The sequence below is a fragment of the Molothrus aeneus genome, chromosome 4 (genome assembly GCF_037042795.1).
Source record: "Molothrus aeneus isolate 106 chromosome 4, BPBGC_Maene_1.0, whole genome shotgun sequence".
Taxonomy (NCBI): Eukaryota; Metazoa; Chordata; class Aves; order Passeriformes; family Icteridae; genus Molothrus; species Molothrus aeneus.
Genome location: NC_089649.1, coordinates 24,089,723 through 24,110,488, shown reverse-complemented (window position 1 = coordinate 24,110,488; position 20,766 = coordinate 24,089,723). Strand labels below are relative to the sequence as shown.

General features: G+C 42.8%; 1 protein-coding gene across 7 annotated transcripts in view; it reads left to right on the top strand.

Annotated features, from left to right (window-relative positions):
• EPHA5 (EPH receptor A5) overlaps window positions 1-20,766 on the top strand; it is a 193,056-nt gene that overhangs the window by 43,375 nt on the left and 128,915 nt on the right. For all 7 annotated transcript variants that reach the window (XM_066548094.1, XM_066548095.1, XM_066548090.1 and 4 more), the window contains exon 3: window positions 27-690. In XM_066548094.1, coding sequence (XP_066404191.1) covers window positions 27-690 — 664 coding nt within the window. The remainder of the gene's footprint in view (window positions 1-26; window positions 691-20,766) is intronic.

Below are 20,766 nucleotides of genomic sequence, written 5' to 3'. Positions count from 1 at the left end.
AAAAAGTACTTTTCCTTTTTATACAGTGGGAAGAAATTGGTGAGGTGGATGAAAACTACGCTCCGATACACACATACCAAGTATGCAAGGTAATGGAACAGAATCAGAACAACTGGCTTCTGACCAGCTGGATCTCTAATGAGGGGGCATCCCGCATCTTCATTGAGCTCAAATTCACCCTGAGGGACTGTAACAGCCTTCCAGGAGGACTTGGGACCTGCAAGGAGACTTTTAACATGTATTACTTTGAATCCGATGATGAAGATGGGAGGAACATCAAAGAAAACCAGTACATCAAGATCGACACCATTGCTGCTGATGAGAGCTTCACAGAGTTAGACCTTGGCGACAGAGTGATGAAGCTCAACACGGAGGTGCGGGACGTTGGGCCCCTGACAAAGAAAGGATTTTACCTGGCTTTCCAGGACGTGGGCGCCTGCATTGCCCTGGTCTCCGTGCGCGTGTACTACAAGAAGTGCCCGTCGGTGATCCGCAACCTGGCGCGCTTCCCCGACACCATCACGGGGGCGGATTCCTCGCAGCTCCTGGAGGTGTCAGGTGTCTGCATCAACCACTCGGTGACTGAGGAGGCGCCCAAGATGCACTGCAGTGCCGAGGGGGAATGGCTGGTGCCCATCGGGAAGTGCTTGTGCAAGGCAGGCTATGAGGAGAAGAACAACACCTGCCAAGGTAAGGGTTTGCAGGGAGGGCGCTGTGCTGAGCTTCCAAGGGGGTGGGCAGTCTGGGCTTTCTTCTCTTCCATGGTTTTTGTGCCTGGTTGAGTTGACAGTGGTGGGTCAGGTTCTCGCTTCCACTGAGGTCCTTTGAGTAAGTGTTGCAGCAGGAAGACAGAGGCCTGGGCTGGATGTCGTGGCACTTGACACCCCATGCGCAGGGGCTTCTGGTGCTGCCAACAAGGAGAATCTGGCATTCTTCTATTACCTTTGGAGCACTGTACTATTGAGTCCGTGAGGCAATTGTAGTCTTATCTGTTATTTAGAGATTTATGTTATTTTTCCTCAGTATCAGGTTTTCCTTATGGGTCTTAGAAGCCCGGTTTCTTTTTTTTCTGGACTGTACCCGGGAATGTTTGAAGTTAATCTCTCTATAGAAGAGGCATTTTGTTTTTGTATTTGGAGGAGTGTGTTTTTCTGTCTTTATCACTCTATGGGGGGCTGGGTATTTGATGTGGTGTGAGTTGATTGATTTTCCTCTCTGGTAAATAATTTAATACAAAGCTGCTCAGCTGTTCAGAGTTAAACTTAAACCCCCACTGATAAAAATGCTTCCATATGTGCTGAAGTTTTCCCACAAGTAGCTGGCTGAAGTTGCCAGGTTGCTGGTCAGCATAGTCTCCTGAATCATCAGAGGCCTTGTGCAAGAGATCTAGGGTATCTAAAGCTCAAGACTTTAAAAAGAATACTTACAAAGACAACAGTGTACTCTGAGTGTACAATATCATTTTGTGGTTTGCTGTATTACATGCTTGTTTATAGAATTTGCCCTTCTGTTGTAAATATGTAGCAGGTAGCCTAAAACTAATTTGCTTGCAAAAGAGAAGGTAAACAATGATTTCAATACAGTTTGCTCTTTGCAAAATTAATATGTATTGGTTATCTGTTCTATCTCAATTGGCTTGTCTTTGCAGTCACTTAATAATGGATTGTAATAGATACTGTGGGGAAGGCAGAGGAATTCCACTTCAGCTGAAGTCTGTGTTGCATTTTCTCTTCACCTCACTCCAGACACTGATTACTGTTTGTAGTGCAGTACAAAGAATAGATCAGTGCATATCCACAGCAAACTGTGGTCTTGATCCTTTAGTCCTTGGTCACAAGCTTGTGACCCTAAAGATAGTTCAAATCTCTTCAAAGGCTGACATAGAGAGAAAATGTAAAATTTGAGAGAAGTGTTTGTGTTGGAGAAACCTCTACTAAACAGCATGTGGAGTGGTATTTTTGACCAGAATAGTATCCTTTTTCTACAGATGTAGTCAATGAAGCAAAATCTGTCTTGATTTTGCTTTTCCTGTGCTAATAAAGATATTTCTCCTTTTAGGGGGGGGGAAGAGACTGACTCCATGTTTGACACTGTACAATGGGGGAGCCAAGATCAACATTATTCCAAGTTGAGGAAATACAGACTGCCACAGATGAGGAATGTTGGTTGATAGATCAGCAAGGTTTTGCTTAATTATGGCAGAAAATATCATGTCACAAAATGACAAGACACAGGTCTGGTGCTAGGTCTAGAATTTTTGGAGGAAAGGAGTCCTCTATTAGTCACCCTTCAAGTCCTGTCCTCTGATGCTACATTTCTCAAAGCACACTTAGAGGTCTCATTTAAAAAAACAAAACAAAAAAAAGACCAAAAAAAAAAAAACCAAAAAAAAACACAAAAAAAAGCCCCCCCCCCCAAAAAAAAAAAACCAAAGAAACCCCCACTATTAAAAAAAACAACTATGAACCAAAACAGCAAACCCCAAAAAATACAGATTTAAACCAGAAACCTGAGACTATCATTGGAGAAGCTGGGCTGCCTGTAGAGAGATTGCAGTGTTGAGATAGTAATCTAGGGTGTGCTTTCAGAAGACCTTAGTGATTAAAGGCTGTGCTTTCTGGTTTTGGGTCTAGGTTGGTATTTTTTTAATTTGTTTTTCTTAAGAGGACAGTATGTGGCCTCTCAATTTATGACTGTGTTGGGTAGGGCTGTGATCATAATTAAGAAGTGTAAAGATGCTTTGTGGTGGTTTATCCCTGCTCTGTTCCTAAGGTATATTCACATAAACTGCTCTTTATCTCACCTACAGACAGGATTTTTATCACTTTATTGCTCTAGAGGTGTTAAAACCAGTAATTCTTTTTTTTTTTTTTTGTGTGGGGTAGCCCTAAATTCCGTCACCAAATCAATGGGACTTGAATGCCTATGGCAAATTCTGTTTGAGGGCCCCATTTGGATGTCCTGTGTTTACCCCAGGTCATTGTGCCAAGCTTTCCCTGCTGGTTGGCTCCAGGATGCTCTGTTGATAGGAGGCATTCAGCCTTAGGCAGTTCAGGAGGTCTGTATCCAGCATGTGTGGGAGTTCATGTCGATATCCCATGTGAATAAACACTTTCTGGTTTGGTGATTGTTACATTCACAAAAACAAGACTGTCTTCTAGGACAGTGAAGTAAACTTTGCATCCCTGAGCAGGGTGAGTAACACCAAGAAAGGTCCTTTGTATTTGTAAATGCTGAACTTTTTTTCCACGGCCTGATTGATGCTAAGGAAATGCACTCCATGCTCCTGGCTGATATAGTGGTAGTCTTGGCACTCTGCTGTGTAGCTTTCACAAACACCTAAATAACTTCTGACCTTTTGGTTTGTAAATCACTTGGGTACATCTTACAAGTGGTCTCCCAGTTTGCTTTCATTTAGTAAGCAGGTTTTTCATCACCGTGCTTTGGGAAACATTTTCAACCCAGAAGAGCCCGGCTTTGTTTATTAAAATTTCTCCTGCAAAGATGACATTTTCCAATCTCTAGTGTCACATCTGGACAGAGCAGACTACACTCTTTTATTAGAGGTGATGTAAATCCCAGTCATCCTCAGAAACATATGGGAACTATTGAAATCCCTTCTGCCTACAAATCATTAATTGGCAGTGATGTTCTGAATTCATCATCTTGTCAGCAGGGTTCCTGTTTGAAGAAGACACTGACAGTAACAGCTGAGCAATTTCTCTCACTGGGGACTCTGAGGTTGTAAATATGACATGGTCTAATCTCCTTATATAATGTGCTCACTCTGTCAATTAATATAGGCAGCTAGGTAGTAGTTACTGTAAAAAACCCAAAACTATTTGGATTTTTACACCTCTTTTGGCAACATGGCACATTTATCAGCAACTGCTAGGGACAGCTAGAGGTAAACTGTGACTGTGTTAGGACATGTTTGTAAAGGACCAGTGTTGAGGTTCATTATTCACAAGAATATATTGCTGTGCTAGTTAATAAGAGAAATTTAAGCAGTTGCTCTGTGAATTTGAATGCTGGCTTCCGGAGTGGTGGTTTGGTAGCACTAAAGGACTGATGGTTATGGGCTTTGCCTCAGTTCAGCTGGTGCTTTCTGAATGGACCTTGAGGAAAATGCCTGCTTTCAAGTCTGCTTGGCCAGTTTCAAGTCTCCTAATGATGGTCTCTGCCCTAGCAGGCAATAAGCAAAGCTGAGGGACAGATCTGAAAATGCTGTAAAAATTGGTGTAGTGCCACTGACATTTCTCCCTTTACCCATTTATGGGTTTGACACAAAAAAAAAATTGTCTGCCCAATCTCTGCTTTCCTTGCTCCTGCACTGGCATAGGTGAGTTTTATTGTAACTTCAGTTTTAGTTGCTTACTGTAAATATCAGCGCTCAAACCATTGGGGTTTGTGTAGGAAATGAATACTGTGACAAGGGCACCTTCTGGCACTTCTCTTTGTATTCATCCTCACCTTCAGCCCAATATGTTTTCAGTGAGCAGCAAGAAGTATTTATTTTTATGCCTTTAAAGACAGTTGAGCCCGTGCAACTGGAAGAGAGGGGATGTTGACATGTTAAGCTAATGAGAGCCAAACACATCTGCAGTGGTGAGGTCCTGCTAGTGTCCAGTGGGCTGCAAATGTAATTGATTTTGCAGAGCCTTTTTTCAGATCCTTTTTTCAGATGACTTTAGAGCTGAAGCACAAATAAATTAAATATTTGAGTAAAGAAAAAACAGAAGAAAAGAAAACTCTACAGAAGGAGAACCAAAGTGAAAAGGTGAGTAATGAGTTCAGGAGGTCATGACACTCTCCAAGAATCGGTGCATGCTGCCACTTGAAGAGGCATCAAAAGGAATACAGCTGGTTTTAGCCAGCTAGCAGGTATATAGACAAGCTTAAAGATGTTAGAGGGGGACAAAATAATGGAGGAAAACTCAGTGATATCTTTCTTCACCCTTGATGTCTTCTGAGGAAGAACATTGAAACTGAGGGCTGGAGGAAAGATGGGTTGGGGTATATAGTTTATGGTTTTGGAAAGGAGCTGCTGCCAGAAAAAATATCTGGATGATTTTTTTTTTTTTGGTAAAACATCTCTAGAATGTTCAAGCCCTTCTGCTGTCTTAAATATTGATGTTTGTTTGATTATTTTTCCCTTAATCAACTTTGCTGTACATACCTCAATGCATTTACAAAACCATATTTATTTTTGCTGATTGTTCATACTTGTCTTGTGATTTAGCTGAGCCCTTGCCAAGAGAAATGAGTTTCTTACAGAAAACAAGGGCTGCAGAAAAAATGTTGTGTTCACAGGTCATTTATTTTGGACTTAATTAAAACTAATTGACACCTAGCTTATGTGGTTTAGAAGTTTACCTGCTGAATCAGTTCCTGGATGATTTTGTTGCTGGCTGATTGGGGGTGAAGCAGAGCTACTCATCTTGCTCCAAAAGCAGAGCAATCAGTGCAGGTTGTTTGAAGGCACTTTCCCAGAGCAGTGATTGCCATCCCGTTGATGAGCCACTCGAAGAACACTCAGAGGCAATTGTTTATTTACAGCTGTGCAGGAGCGAGCAGGCAGAGGTAGTGACCCTTGGCTGGTGAGCAGCAGAAGGTACCAGCTGTGAAGGGGTGGGAGACAACTGAGAACTTAAAATGGAGTGATGGCAGAGCCATGCTTTACAACTCTTGCGTTTCTGAGTCTACACAGCACCTATCCCAGAGGCCTGATGTGAATAAAAGAGATAGCTGATACCACAATAAAGAAAAGCCTCTGTATTTGCATATTATGTGTGGTTTTCTCAGGTAACACAGTGCAGGACCTCAGCCATTGCCTTCCCTATTCCCTTATTTCTAGAAATGGAAATGGAAATTCTAGAAATGAGGGGATAGGGAAGGCTGCTGCACAGGTAATCTTATTTTGAAACTTGGTCTTTTGCTCCAGAGCAGACAGTGTTTCTGGTTTTACGCCTGATATACCTGCAGTAGGGGGGCAACTTTTCTTCAGTCCATTCCACAAATTGCCTGCCTCCCTGCCTCATGTTGGCTGAATTCTCTCTCTCTCTGTCCCCCCTCCCCTCCTCCTTGTTACCTATGCTAGAAAGGCAGCGTACTGCTAAATCCTGCCTGTCTTGTGGGAGACTTCCCAGCTGGGACTCAGGTGGATAAGGCAAGTGTGCTTTTACCTTTGTAGGGGAGTGGAAAACAAGCAAAGTCCAGGGATGATAAAAAGAAAGAAAAAAATCTCTTTTTAATTGTTCTACTGGGAGGTGATTACATGGCAAGAAAAACAGTGATGGAAATACTTGCTATATGGAGAATACTAAATCTGGAAGTAGAGTTGCCCCTCCAGGGAGTTCTTTGCCCATCATTCATACTTCTTGTGCGTTTTTCTGATTAAAACCAAATTGGCTGGGAATATAGCATGCTAGGTGTTTATATAATTATGAAGTACCTAGTTAATTTTAATTAGTCATAAACCCAGCCAGTGTCAGAATAGCTGAATTTTTGGCCACACAATGTGTATTCTCTTTTCAAATGTAAAGAAAGTCACTTGAATGCAAAATGCAGTTGTCACTGAAGGGAGAATGGGCTTTATTCTGTAGAGAGGTGTGTGCATGTATATATTTAGGTGTTTTGTTCTGCAGCTGAAATAATTAACAAGAGCAGGGGAATGTTTTGCATAAATCAAAATTGTATTGCAGCAGGACTGATTAAATATTACTGTCTTTGTTTTGGTTTGTGTGGGTGTATTTGCCCTCCTTTTTGTAGGAGGCACGGTGTCCATCTATGTGCAATGGTTTATGCTTTACTAATGAGCTGTAACTTTCTGCACTACCTTATATACTCATAACCCCAAGGACTGAAGATCTTTTCCTTGTTCTGCAGCAATGCTTTTAGACTGCTGCTTTGACCAACTTAACCTTCCTGCTCTTTGCAGTCTGGCAGCTGTGCAGTCACCTTTCAGAAGGACAGTTAAGAAATACTTTATTCCCTTTACCAAGTGTAGATTGAGCAGTGCAAACAAAATAAGGTTTGGAAATGGCTTCAGAAGTGTAAACTGTGAAGGTCATATTTGCTTCTTAACCATAAGATATTTTGGGACAGATCTTAGGGTATGCTTTTTAGTCTGGTCCTAGATAACTAAATGATATTTACTTGAGTGCTGCCTTTGTTTGGTTTTATCATTCCTCAAGATACTGTATCCATTGGTAGATGAGGGAATTTGTTAAATTATGGGTTGGCAGAGGTGTTGCAGGACAAAAGGAATGTTGGCCATGGTGTGGCTAGATTCCTTTGATTGCCAGCTTTGACTTTGAATGGCTTGGAAACAACTCACTTATTAATTGTGGTTTTTTGAAACAATTAAGGACTCTGGAAAACCACTGAGGATAAAGTGCATGAATGCTTGTTGGCAATGCAGTGAATTTAATTGCCTTGATTTGAGATACAGCTGTGCCCAGCTGCCCACTCTGCCCCAGTGCTGGAAGCTGCTGCTGGCTCTGTAAAACTGGATAGTTTGCCCATGACTGATGTGATCAGTGGAGTGCCTGTCCTGATGTCCTGGCCTGGGGGCACTCTCCCTGGATGGTGATCTGTGGCAGAAGGGTCACTGCAACCACTAGAACTGCCAAGGGTCTGCTAGAGCTCATTTGTCAGAACCCTCATTCCACCTAATTTATATGGGTATTAAAATGAAGTGGTACTATTGGTTTGCTCATAATTGGGGTTTTCGGTTTTGTATTTCTCATTTAGAAACATTTAGCAGTAGTTAATGATGTGTTGACATTTCAATAATAAGCTTTCTTCTCTGCATGCTTTACATCTTGACTGTTTTCACTTGCTCTGGGTTAAAATTGAGGTTGAAATCCAGGCTCCACAAAAGCAGGTTACAATTGTGTCTTGTATGGACAGATTCACAGCTTACATTTTATTTTATTTCTTTAACTGAATAAACTTGTATCCTTTACAAGGTAAGTGTTCAGTAGAATGAAGTAAGAGCGATGAAACTGCAATACATATGTCTGTAGAAAGAGTTCAATCTGCTCTTCATGATAAAAGAGATACCCATTTATTTTGCTGGAAGATTGTTCATTTTTTGTCTTTGAAGAAGTTAATCTAGTATAGACAGAATTGTATGTATGAACAACACGGGGTTAAGATTGTATTGAACATGGTTCTGATGAGCTTCCATTTTTGATTTCCCTCAGGGTGGTTAAGAGGTTTTTAATATTGGAGCAAACTCAGAGGGGTAGGTGTTACATAAACCCCAAAATGTATACACAAACAGATTAGAGAAAAAAAACCAAACAAACAAACCAAGGCAAAAGAGGCAATTCAAGGCTTGTGCATGTCCTTTATTACTTTCATACACCTGTCTTTATAAATTTATGTCCTTAAAAATACAGCTGAAGTTTGAAGAACTGGGATTTGAGATGACAACTTTCTTCTCACTGTAAATGACAGTCAATCAATTTAATGCCAAGAAAATTCTACTTCCCTTCTCCTGAAAACTCAGGCTTTAAGAGCTGCAGGTAAGTGGCAGTATCAGGACAAGCTCCCTGGCTGGTGGGTTTGAAAGGAGACTATCCCTGCCTGCATGCCTCCTCATGCCACCCACAGTTATGTTCCTGGAAGCAGGATGGGTGGGAGAGGATACACGTCAGCAGAGCACCTTCATCTGCATCTTCATGCTCCTCACAGAGCCTGCTGTGGCAGTGGTGCTGGTGGGCTCAGCCTCCCTGACAGGTTTGCCTGACCAGTGTGGCACTGGGGCTAGTGCTGACTTGAGATGTGACCCATGCTTGCAGTGACACTTGGAGGGGTATCCTGAGCCAAGTCCTCACAGTAGGCTTTGACTAGCTTATGAGTAGTTTTGCTGCCACTTGAGAAGTGAGTTTTTCACTGTGAGGAAAGAAACAGTTAATGCAGACTATTAAAACTACTTCCAGGTCATGTGAAGGGCTTTCCTCTGTTGGATCTTCAACTACTCACTTCATGAAGTAGGTCAGAGTCACTATTTCTGGTTTTACAAATGACAGCCTTGGGCTGGAGACTGAGTTATTGAATGCCATTCAGAGACCAGAACCTGAACCAGAATTTTGGGTATCAGTGCTGTGCTCGATCTCATGTGCTCTTTTTATGCCCTTAGACTTACCTAAAGCCTTTTTAAGATCATTTTTCTCTAGGTGGATTCATTGGGAAATAACAATGAAATTAACATTTCTCTAGAGATGGAATTTGGACAGAAATTGTCATTTCAAAAGGCTTGCTTTTGTACCTCAGGTAGATGCTTTCTTTCAAAAAACCACTTGGCCTGGAGGTGCACTTTCTGAACAGGACTCACATCACCTAGATGCTCTGCCTAGTATGGCAGCTGTGCTAAGGAATCCATCTCTACCCAAGGGTTCATTTCACTGCCAAAACATCAGCATTATTGACTACCAGACACTGCATATATATACAAAAGCATCCCCCGCCCCAGCAGACCGTCCAGTCCCTCTGCATGTGTGTGACTGGTATTTGTGCAATAAAGGGAGCCTGTCTAGGGAGCCAACATGATCTTTGTTGAACTCCAAGTGATGGTTGCTACCCAGGTGAAATCACTGTCTCCTGCCTGGGCTGAGGAGTCACTCTGGTACAGCACTAATTCCACAAATTACACATCAGAGTGCTTACACCAGATTGGACAGTCTGTCATCCCATTGCAGTGGTGACAGGGGTCACAGTGCTGCCTTCGAAAGCTGCCTGGAAAGGAAGGTTTTTAATTACTGCAGAGCATGGGGAATGTGCTAATTTGTAATTTGGTGGAAGCAACCTGCAGGCTGCAGCTTCCCAGCTCCAAACTGCTTCTCAGATAGTTTGCAGCCCAGGCAGTAATAGAGCTAGGAGTGTGGGCTTCATTACTGCTGGGGCTCTGGCAGGTTCAAGAAGCGACAGCAATGTTGGAATCTTGGGACAGGAGCCAGTGTTTTATTAGTACAAATCCAAGGCAATTGGGCATGTTAATTACTGGAAGAAATTCACAGCAGGGAGGAAGAGGTCCAGGATGATGGGGAGATGCCATATATAATTGCCAAGGTCCACAGATGCCCTGTGACCCTGTGCTGCTGGGAATTCCTTCATTGCAATGGTTGACTTGCAGCAGATTGAGTGTTGTCATTGCAGGCTGCAATGTCTAGAGCAAAGTGCCTGCAGAGGGAATATGAGGCAAAAATAGCTTAAGGCTCACAGAGTACTGTAGCAAAAATAATCATGGGACCCTCCAGTACCAAGTCAGATGTTGGTCAGGGCATTTGTAGGCACATGAGTGTGCTGGTAAGGGGTAAGCAGACAGGTGATGTGGTTTTACTCTTCCTGTCCTACCTGATTTTGAGTCTGCTTTTTGCTCAAGCACTTGATGCTCTTTTACTGCCAGAGCAGATGATCAGCAAGAGAGTCTTTATAGAAGTGAAATGCTACAAAGCTACGAAGAAAAAGACAGGTGTCTATCTTGCAAAGTAATATTTCCCTCTCTGCCCATCTGATGTCCTCAGTCAGGCTCAGATAAAAGCTTTTCTTCCCTCCCTGGGCACAAGACTGGCCCCTATTATTTATTTATTTGTAATTTTTTTTTTTAGAAGAGCTTTTACATTATTTTTCTTTGCTTTCACAGTTCAAGCATGATTTAATGTGTCAAAACTAGTTTGCTTAGCTGGCCTTGATTATCTTGCATACTTCCACTAAAACAGGGCAGTCATCCTTCCAGGCACTGCTGCTGCCCAGACAAATGAAGTGTCACAGCAGCTAGGACCTGCTCTTGTGTTGTGACAGCAGCAGCATCCTTCAACAAAGCCGTCAGCAGGGAATTTAGACAGGGGTAAAGCCTACAGATATGGCTTGGGTCAGGGCAGCGTGGGCCCACACAGGCAGATGTGGAGACACGCTTATGCTCGGGAGACTTCATCGATCATTCATGTGCAAAGGCATTTTCGTCCAGACTGAGAGTCTAACTAGTACTAGAGAGAGAAAGAAACCATCCTGTTGGTGCCTGCACTAGTGAGCTTGGCAGAAATAACACTGAGACCTTGCTGCAGGCTAGTGCTGCCAGACTGATACATCTGGCTGCAGGTTTCCTGGCAGAAATGAATTGCAGTGTGATCTTTTGCATTTTGTAGTCAGTGGGGATTTTATCATTGATTTTGGTGAGAGGGAGATGATAATCCTTTATGATATGTTAACTAAATTATTTCCTGGCGTAGATCTTTATTAAGTGTCGTGCTGACTGCCAGCAAAACACAGCCTATAGGAAGGAAATTTGGTTCATGATAATTGGTATAACTCAGCAAGTGGTCTGATCCTGATCTCCTCCAAATTTCCCAAATATTAGTTTCTGGCATTTTGTGGTTGTCTTTTTCTCATGTAATGCAGGAGGACACAGGCTAAAGTTCATCCACCTGTTTCTGCACTCTTCTCCATTGAACAGAGTAGGGAAAAATTTCGAGTCACTTCTCACTCTAATTAGTTTAAAATGGCATAGCAGCCCTTGAGCCTGGCTGCAGGACATGGTGCATCGTAGGAAGCCTTCCCCAAGGTGCTGCTGTGTGCTCAACTGAGCAAGAGCTCTGCACTTGGCATCCTCATCATTGATGTCTTCAGGCTCTTGTCTCCTGGATGCATCAGTAATAACACAGTACTCAGCAGTCAGGTCAGACATCTCCTGGTGTGTTTTTGCTGGGGTGTGTGGGATGGCTGCCAGCTGGAAATCTGGTGCTCGGGGTCTAGTGGAATCGTTGTGCGAGTCTGTTATTGATGGAGCTCTGACCGTGGCTAATGGCATTGACAAGTTGTGTCATCCTGATGGTGAAGGCATTGGGTCATGCATGGCTCTGAAATGCAGCATGTTAAGTGCACTGGTAGATGGGGGAAGTGCTCCCTGCCAAATCCTGCCCTTCTGAAATACTATGGGACTGTTTGATTTGACTTGTTGGCCTCTTCTTTTCTTCTGTTTTGTTTCTTTGGCTTGGGTTTTGTTTGGGGAGTTTGTTGTTTGTTTGGTTGGTTTGGTTTGTTTTGTTTGTTTGCTTGTTATTTGGGGGTTTTTTGGTTTTTCGTTTTTTTGGTTTTTGTTGTAGTTTTAGTTTTTTGTTGTTTTTTTCCCAATAAAAGACTATGCTAGATCAGATCTTGGTGTGTAAAACACTGGCCAGTGTTGTCTGGCAACTTGATTCCATGACTCTGTAAACTGGCACAAAAAATGTTTATCAAGATCCCTGTTCATGACTCCTTCTGTGTCTTCAGCCATTCAGGTATGTGCAAGTCATTTTGCTGTACTTTGTGGGCACTGTGCACACGACTAAAAACATGATGCCTCCAATGTGGCATCTGTGTTTAATATCTTGTGTAGCTCTGTGCTAAGAAGAAAAATGAGTATTTTACAAGAAAAGACAAACTAACCCAAACAAGAATGAATGTTTTCAGGTGAAGGCATTTGCTCTTAGATTGGAGGTATAAAAGCACCAGCTTAAAGTTGGGGCGTTCATTTCCTCTGAGCTTACTGTATTTTGCCACTCTGGTAGGGAAGAAGCAGAGGCAGCCCAACACTTGCACTGCAATTCTGTCTGTAGGACTGAGTGTGCATTGAGGGATTTAGTGAGAGGCACCCTGTTACTGCTTGTGTGCTGCTGGCAGGTGGGTGAGGGCCCATGGAAAGCCAAGCTAGAACATCTCTGGTCATGGAGTCACCTTTAGTGTTTTGCACTGCCTACATGCATGAAAACAGTGTGGGCTGTAAATATAGAGAAACAAAAATACTCCTGAACGTTTTTTGAGAAAAGGCTTCTGGTTTAACAATTCAAATTTTAAATGTTTCAAAGACTGATTTCCAAATGCCATTGGGAAGAGTGTCAGGCCACATTCAGCTTAGCCTTATTGTTCCATAATATCTTACTGGAGTACAAGGTTAATTAGTACCATAGGCAATATGCATTATTCATCACAGCAATCAGGCTTTTCTTCTGTTGGTCTGTTGTATGCTGCAAATGTTTTCCCTTCCATTAACAAATTCTTGATATATCATTTTCAAATTTAATCCTGCCAAATCATATTTGTGATGTATAAATTATCTGGACACTCTGATACTGACGAAAAAATACTTCAGGTGTCAAAAGTACTATAATTTTAATGTTTAACTCCTGGCTTGCTTGGGCAGAAACCTGAGGGATCATGGGAGCTACAAGATGATTTTATTAATGCCCATCTTCAACCTGCCCCAAACTGGGGATAGCACTAGTGACACAAGTAGTGCAGTTGTTTATAGTAGTGTTTTCAGTGCTAATTATCAGCAGTATTTTGTTGCAGGCATACAGTGCTGAACTTGTGTTGCTGCTATGGTACTGTGGCTGCTTGCAATACTCCAGCATCTCAGTTCCTGACATTTGTGGCAGGGGAAGGCTCTTTGCAGCAGGGCTCCTTCAAGCAGGAGGGCTGAACATGAGGTGCTCTTGGCTCCTTTGCAGAGCCAGGGTCCCTGCCTTGCTCCAGGGTGCCATGTGGGCTGCAGCTGTCAGCACTGGCTGGCAGGTTTGCAGAAGGTCCAGCAAGCTGTGGTTTTCACTTGCAAGGTGTGTTTGTGGTGTAGAGGGTTTGGCCTTTCTTTCTCACTTGGAGAAACCAGCACTACCTCATCCTCAGCTGGTAGTGTGTCCACTGAGAAGAGTCATGCAGGAAGAGGAGTTACACAGTGAAGTGATTCATCTGAGCCTTGCTCATTTTTACCCCTGGGGTCCTGCTGCCCTCTTTGTCCAGTATTCAGGAGTCTGAGTCAATCCCGTATCCTGAGATTACTGTGTTGAAGATGCCTGGCATAGCTACTGGAGCAGTACTTGGAAAACATGCTGATCCCTCTCTGCCACCACACCTACTGAAAGAATAGTGTTAGTCTGAAAGATATCTGAAACTTGTTTCACTGCTGTTTTTGAGATCTGATGTTTCACCCTGGCTGCCTTCTGGAAGAGTTTTCCAGCCTTCTGTCAGCTGTACACATGTGCATTAAAGTGTGTGGATAGGTATTAGGAGGCAAAACTGAGACACAAAACTGGGTGACTTGCTAAAGATCACACAAACCAGTTTTGATGGAGCTAGAAGGCTCAGGCTTCCTGCTTCTGCCATCCTTGCTTCAAGATTATTAGCAATTTTTCTCATCTCTCTTGCTGTCCTGAAAAGGACTTAGGCATGAACTTCCTTTCTAACATAAGATGGGGTGGCCTCCTCGCACAGCTGGGCATGTCTTGCAAAGTGATGTTGTGCTGTCAGGGCCCTGGGGGAGTAGCTTGAACTGACATGGCTGGAGGATAAATATGGCAGATTTCTACCTTAAATAGCCTGTGGCAACAAATCCACTGCTCAGGCAAGGAATGCTTGAGATTCCTTTGTGTTCACATCTGCAAGTAAATATTTTCCGGCAGCCCTGACTCACTTCCCTTCTGCCCCTCTTGTTTTGTATGTGCATTGTTCTCCCCTCCTGACTTTCCCTTTAGGAGGAGCCAGCTTAGGTGGCTGCTTTTCTGCTTGCCTCCTCCCAGCTGGCATGGAGGGGAATTCCTAGGGCAGGATTTTCACAGTGGAATGCAAAACACAATGTTTGATTTGTGTCAGATAACAGAAAAGGAACAAATGCTTTGAAAGCGAGTACCCCTGGTGTGTCCGGGGCAGTTTGGAAACAGCTTTTAAGCGAGAACAGGCAGGTGGATAAGTGCCCAAATTACACTTATCTGTCAAACAACTAGCAAATGTCTGTGGTCTTTGATTTAGATGCTGTTGTGATATAAACAAATGAGGAGTCACAGGACTGTAAAACAGTGATGATGAGTATTATTCTTTTCTCCTGATTATTACCCACTGCTTTGAAACAAGTAGTTGAGATTCTTGTCAAGACCTCTGCTCTTGTGTAAAAGTGCAATTGTAGAGCAATTCTGATTGCTCCCAGTTAAAAAGGAATACATGCAATGTATCCTTAAAAGTTGGTTGTAGGCAACAGAATAATAAGTAAAATGCACATAAAGTATAATTATGTAAATCACCAAAAGTGGAATGGCTTAATCAGCTTATTCTTTAAGGGTCACATCAACAGCTTATGAGCTTTGATAAATGTGCAGTGTATAGATCCTACTTTGTAGCACACTGTTACGACATAATGGCAAAGGAATCTAATTTTTTGAATAATTTCTGAGGAAAACCTAAAAATTCACCGCATTCAGTGGTGTGTGAATTTAGTGTTGTGTTAAATCACCATGGGTGAATGTATTAATGAGAGAAAATCTTCTGCAGATGCTGCATCCATAGATCTCTGAAATAGCTTGTGGGGGCAAACACTAGATTATATGGCTGATAAATAATAGAAGAGTTTCACTGCCTCTCCTCCTCTCCCTTTTCTTAGGTTTACATGACATGAGCTCTGCTTGGAAAAAGTAGAATGGCATTAAGTCTGTACCAAAATGGAACAAAAGCCGTAGTTTTTCCAGAGAAAAGTTATATTTCTGTTTTGGAGCACTTGGTCTATATGTGTGTGAGTCTGAAGGCAAGAAAAAGCTATTTATTGCCACAGCTGTCTGACACCATGAGTAAAGAAACAACAATGAAATCAGAGAGTGTGCATAGGAAGGGAAAAAGGCCATCATCTTTGCTTCAGCCACACAGATATGACCAGCCACTTGAGAATCTGCCTGTTTCAGATGTCCTTAAACATGCAAACAACACGTACACCTGAGGCTGTGCCCAAAGGAAGGGAGGTCTGTTCCAGCCAGCAGCTGCAGGTTTGGGACATGGCACACCCAGGAACCTACTGATGTGGCATTTGGCAGGTGCTGTGGATACTCTGTTGTATCTTTCCCTTGTATTTATATCTGATAAATGTATTACAACTTCTTGTTAAAGAAGGATGTGGTGCTGGTGCTAATGAAAATGACCCCATACTCAGGTTTATCCTCTTTTTTTTTTGTTTTGGACTCTGCTTTGATAGTTTGTTTTCTAATGGCAGCAGGAAATTAAAGTCTCCTAGATGCTTTTAAAATGACCATGTTTGGAAATATTTTGAATCTTCATTTCTTAAGGAAAAAGTATCAGGTTCTGCTGTTAATAGTTTGTTTGTGTTTTGTAAAGGGCAATAAGGAAATGTAGGATTTCCTGGGCTTTAAAACAGTGACAACATCAATGTTAGTAGCAAGGCTAACACAAGGCTTCTTCAAACACAAGGGAGTTTTGTGGGTGATGATGAAGAGAAAAGGACTGAGCAGTCAGTCTCAGTTATGCTTCTTGTACAATTGCCTTTCTGAGGTGGAATTTCCAGGGCTTTTGTCACCAGATCAGATATCTGTTGTACCTTGGGGATGTCATTATCTTCATTTGGTAATGGGGAACAAAACAACGAAAGGAATTGCCAAAATCATGCATCATTCAGTGGAAAATCAGGCTTCCCAATCTCATAGTGTACTTTCTAAACTGCATGCCTGTGCAGATACATGACTGCTATTCCTTCTCATTAGTGAGTGTAGGCATGTGTCTTCTGTATTTTAGCTGATCTTAAGTGACTTGCTTTCCTGGCAATAGCTTCAGTGATGTGATTTGTCATTTACAGTTGAGGGGGTTTTTTTTTCCATATATGTAGGCCAGGATTTCAACTGTAGCTCAGTCAAACACTTGATTACATTTTGTATTAGATGTTCTTACAGTCTACAGGATATTCTCAACTAGGTTAGGAAAGCTAGAGGCAGGACAACATCATCAATATCTGAGAATTTACTTTGTTATGTCCAAGGCTATTGGAGAAATAAGAGATCTTTAAAATGTAGAAATTCCACTACAAAGTACATGGTATTACTGAGTTATCTGTATCTTCTCTCCTGAATCAGGCTGGATTAAATATTTTGCTGACTTTGCTGACTTACTAAAAGGGGTAAATTGTGGCCTTTTCTGTTTTGCTGAAGCACCAGATCTGAATACATGTTCCAGTGTTTGCTTTAAAATAGCACGTCACTGTGCATGGTGTTTCTACATATTTAATTATCTCTTGAAAAGAGAGCGAAAGTGAATCCGTGCACGTTGCCTCTGTGGTAACAGAACTAGATCTCTTCCCCTCAATTAAAAATGAAAACAAAAGCTCTTCCTGACTTAGTGCAAAATTGGCAATCTACTGTTTAGACAAAACCTCTCAGTCTTGCAGCTTCTGCAGCCAAAACATACAAGTGCAAAGTCTCCAATAAGTGATAATTAATTAGCGTGTAGAAGTGAATCCTGCTGTGAGCCTTCCGTCCCTTCAGTTAAACTGTTTTATAATGTAATGCTATCAAGATATTTCATTGTACACGGAAAGGAAAAAAATAATGAAGTACACATTCTCAAATTCCCATATGAGGGTGAGTTCCTTTCATTTATCAAGCTTGCTGGTGTGCCTCCAGAAATTTTCTCCAAAATGATGACTAGTTCTTTAATTACACTTAGAGCTGTATTTGTTGGTGGTGTTTGAAACTGCAGATTGAATTTAGTACTGTAAGTGTCATTAATCTGGTGAAATAAAAATACCGAGTTTTTAATAAGGTCTCAGTTTAATGTTTTTAAAAGCTCTGAAGAGATTTAATGCTAAAACAGCCAATATAACTCTGCTTGGCTCCTCTGTCTCTCTCAAGCATGTACCTCTTTTCAAGGGAGCTTGGCTCACACTAATTGCAAAGCTGTTTATTGCCTGCATGAATTTGATGGACTCTCACTTTTATTGTTAAAAGTTGTTAACATCAGAGGTGACCAGGAAGCTGATGTGGCAGAGTCTATACATGCCACTAATTGCCCTGAGTTTTCTGTAGGACCACAGAAAAACCCCAGCCTTTCTGTTGTGCTCTAGATGCCTACAGCCTGTGTGAAAGAGTTCATGGGTTTGACTCTTACTCTCTTTTAAGCCTTACCTATGAGGTTTTGGCTCCTGTTTTGGTGGACTTGGCTATATCCTTTTTGATCTTGTCAACAAGGGTGTATCCGTGCCCCTACTTGCTATTGCTGGTTGCAAGGCATTGGGAGAAAGAGCTTTGTAGCTGCATCAGCCTGGCACATAGAGGTATCACACAGTGCTAAATGGAGTAGAAATATGCCATTGCTTTCATGATTACAAATGTTTATTCTTAAATAAGTTCCAGTCTCTTTTTTTGTTTTTTCTGTGTTATTTTAGTTTTCCCTCTTTTTAGCCAGAGGTAATTTTTATAGCAAGTAATCAGACTGGTAGGTTTCAAATGAGGAAGGGAGAACATTGCTTGATGGGTGTTTTAATTTATATATATGAAACATGCATGGAAATCTTGGTGACTTCTTTATTGAACTTTGTTCATTCAACTTCTGTGGACCTGTCATCATTTATACTCAGTGCACAGCAGGTCCATCTTCCTCCTCCCTTCCTTCCTAAGCTTCCTTGTATGGGAGAGCCAAGGGGACCTTGCCCCTGGAGTCAGGATGGAGCTGCCTGCATGTCAGTGAGTGTATTTAGCCATCCTAATAGTAAATATTGTAGTTGAGAGGCAGGGGTATTCACAGGGGAGCTGTATCACTGCAGTCACTTCAGAGCAACAAAGAGCGGAAGCTGCACCAGCCTTGAAGATGAATCAGTGCTGTGGTGATTAAAGAGATCTACATTTCCCGTGCTCCACGGAGGAGTCGGCACTGTTTTCCCCAGGGATTGTCGTCAGTCTGTAAATAAAAGATGCTGACAGTTTCCTTGGGGAGCAGCTTAAGGACTGAGAACATCGTTTGCCATTAGATACTCCTCATTAGTCAGTGGCTGACACAGGGAAGGCTGGGTGGGGTGCTGAGCTTTGGCATTTTTCTTCTTTCTATTATCACCCCTTTCCTTTCAGGGTTTGGTCCCACCAGCTAGCTGAGATGAGGGAATACCTGTGGATCCTAAGGTGTTTTGGGGGGTGGAGGTGAAAAGTTTCCTTGGGGACTGAGTGCTGTGTGAAGTTAGAGAAGTGCAAATAAACACTGTGTCTCCCAGCAAGGGGCAGGGAGCCTGTGTGCTTGCAGGCTCGGGGCTGGCAGGGCATGGATGCTCCCGAGTACCACAGCACAGTTAATGAGCACTGCTGCTTTTCCTCCATCGATGTGTGAGCAGCTTGGCAAGCAGGCCAGGGAAGATGAGGGGGCAGCTCGTGAGCCCAGTTACTGTCCTGCTCTTTAATTATTACTGTTTTCAAATCCCTTTCAGTATTCACAGCTCAATTTATGTGCTAATTGGCCCTTTTAATAATCAAAAGACAGAGACTGCAAAAGTCGGTGTGTGCGTCCTCTCAGCAGTGCCACTGTGTAGCTGTGATAAATTATCTGTGGCAAATGTTCTGTTGCTTTGTGGTGCTTGGCCTCTGTCAACCAGCACGTTTTCTGCTGGTTCTGGTGACCTCCTCTATAAAAATTCTGGTCTGGGAATGAAAAAACTGAGGGGAGAGTGGCTACAAAGTGCTGTGGTGCTGCTGGAGCAGAGCAATGCTGAGGCACAAGAGACGGGATGATGCTTCAGGGGGGTTTTCTGCTTTGGGGATGGTGATAGAGGGGTGGAGACCTTGCAGCTCCTCCCACAGATGGTGTGTGAAGAGCTCTGCACCAAAAGTGCATGTTGAAGTGAATTACCCATAGCTCCTCTTAAGGTATAAAAATAGGATTCTTCATTTTCACCACCTCCCTTGGCTTCCTGTGTCCGCCTCCTGCCCCTGTCCCCCTTGAGATCCGAGGTGGAATGAAGCTCAGCTTCCTCAGTGCCTCTGGCTCTCCTCTGTGCTGTCACACACACCACCGTGTTGTGCTGGAGCTGCTCGAAATGCAGCTATAATTGTCGAGTACATGTCTGCTCTCATTCCCTCCCACTCACCCTCTGGTACCTTGTGCCAGGCTCTGCTTTTTTCTGAACCCCCCCCAGTCATTCCTAGCATTTCCACTGCCCCTCTCCCTCCTCCCTGATGCACCAGGGGGTGGAATAAGCCCCCTTCTACACACCACAGCCCTTCCGATGCACTTCTGAGCCCCCAGCAGCACTGAAGTTTTTCTGTGGTATCCACATCAGGAAGAGCTAATGTGCTGGGATGCAGATTGCCTTTTGCCTTGGGATCAGGTTTACAGTGTCACCAGGGTCCCTGGCAAGTGGAATCAATGCTTTTTTTTTTTTTTATCCTTTTCTTTTTTGGTTTTTTTTTGTTTTGTTTTTTGGGGGTTTTTTTGCAACAGGCAGTCTTGTTCTGTGTGTGCGGGAAGAAAGGAGATGTAACACCCTTCCTGCTCCCAGCAGCATCCCAGGCAGCTCGGATGGGTGGGGTGGCAGGACCCAGCATCTGGGCTCCCTCCCATGAGCAGCTGAGTGAGTGGGACTGGAGAAAACTCCAGTCTTCCAGCTGCTGAGGAGGAGGTGCATAATGATATGAGCCTCAGAGGGTGATAGAGGGAAGAGACAGCTTGAGTTGCATGAGGTTTGGATTATATATATTATAAAGTATGTGAGTTTGTTTTTTCAGAGCTCTTTTGCAGGTACATGTGCAAGTGAGGAGTGTGGGTGTGGTCTGGGCCTTTGAGGATGCCCTGTCTTCTTCTGCCTTTTTACAAATTACACTTGTAATTTTTCCTGGAGTTGAGGAAGTATCCATTTGTACCCTTGAAAAAGTCAGCCTCTTGGAGGAAGCTTTTTTGTTGGTGCCTGGGCTTCGGGCAATATTACCAGGTTGCTTGCAAGATCATAAGAAACTTTTTATTTACCGGGTGTTCTCC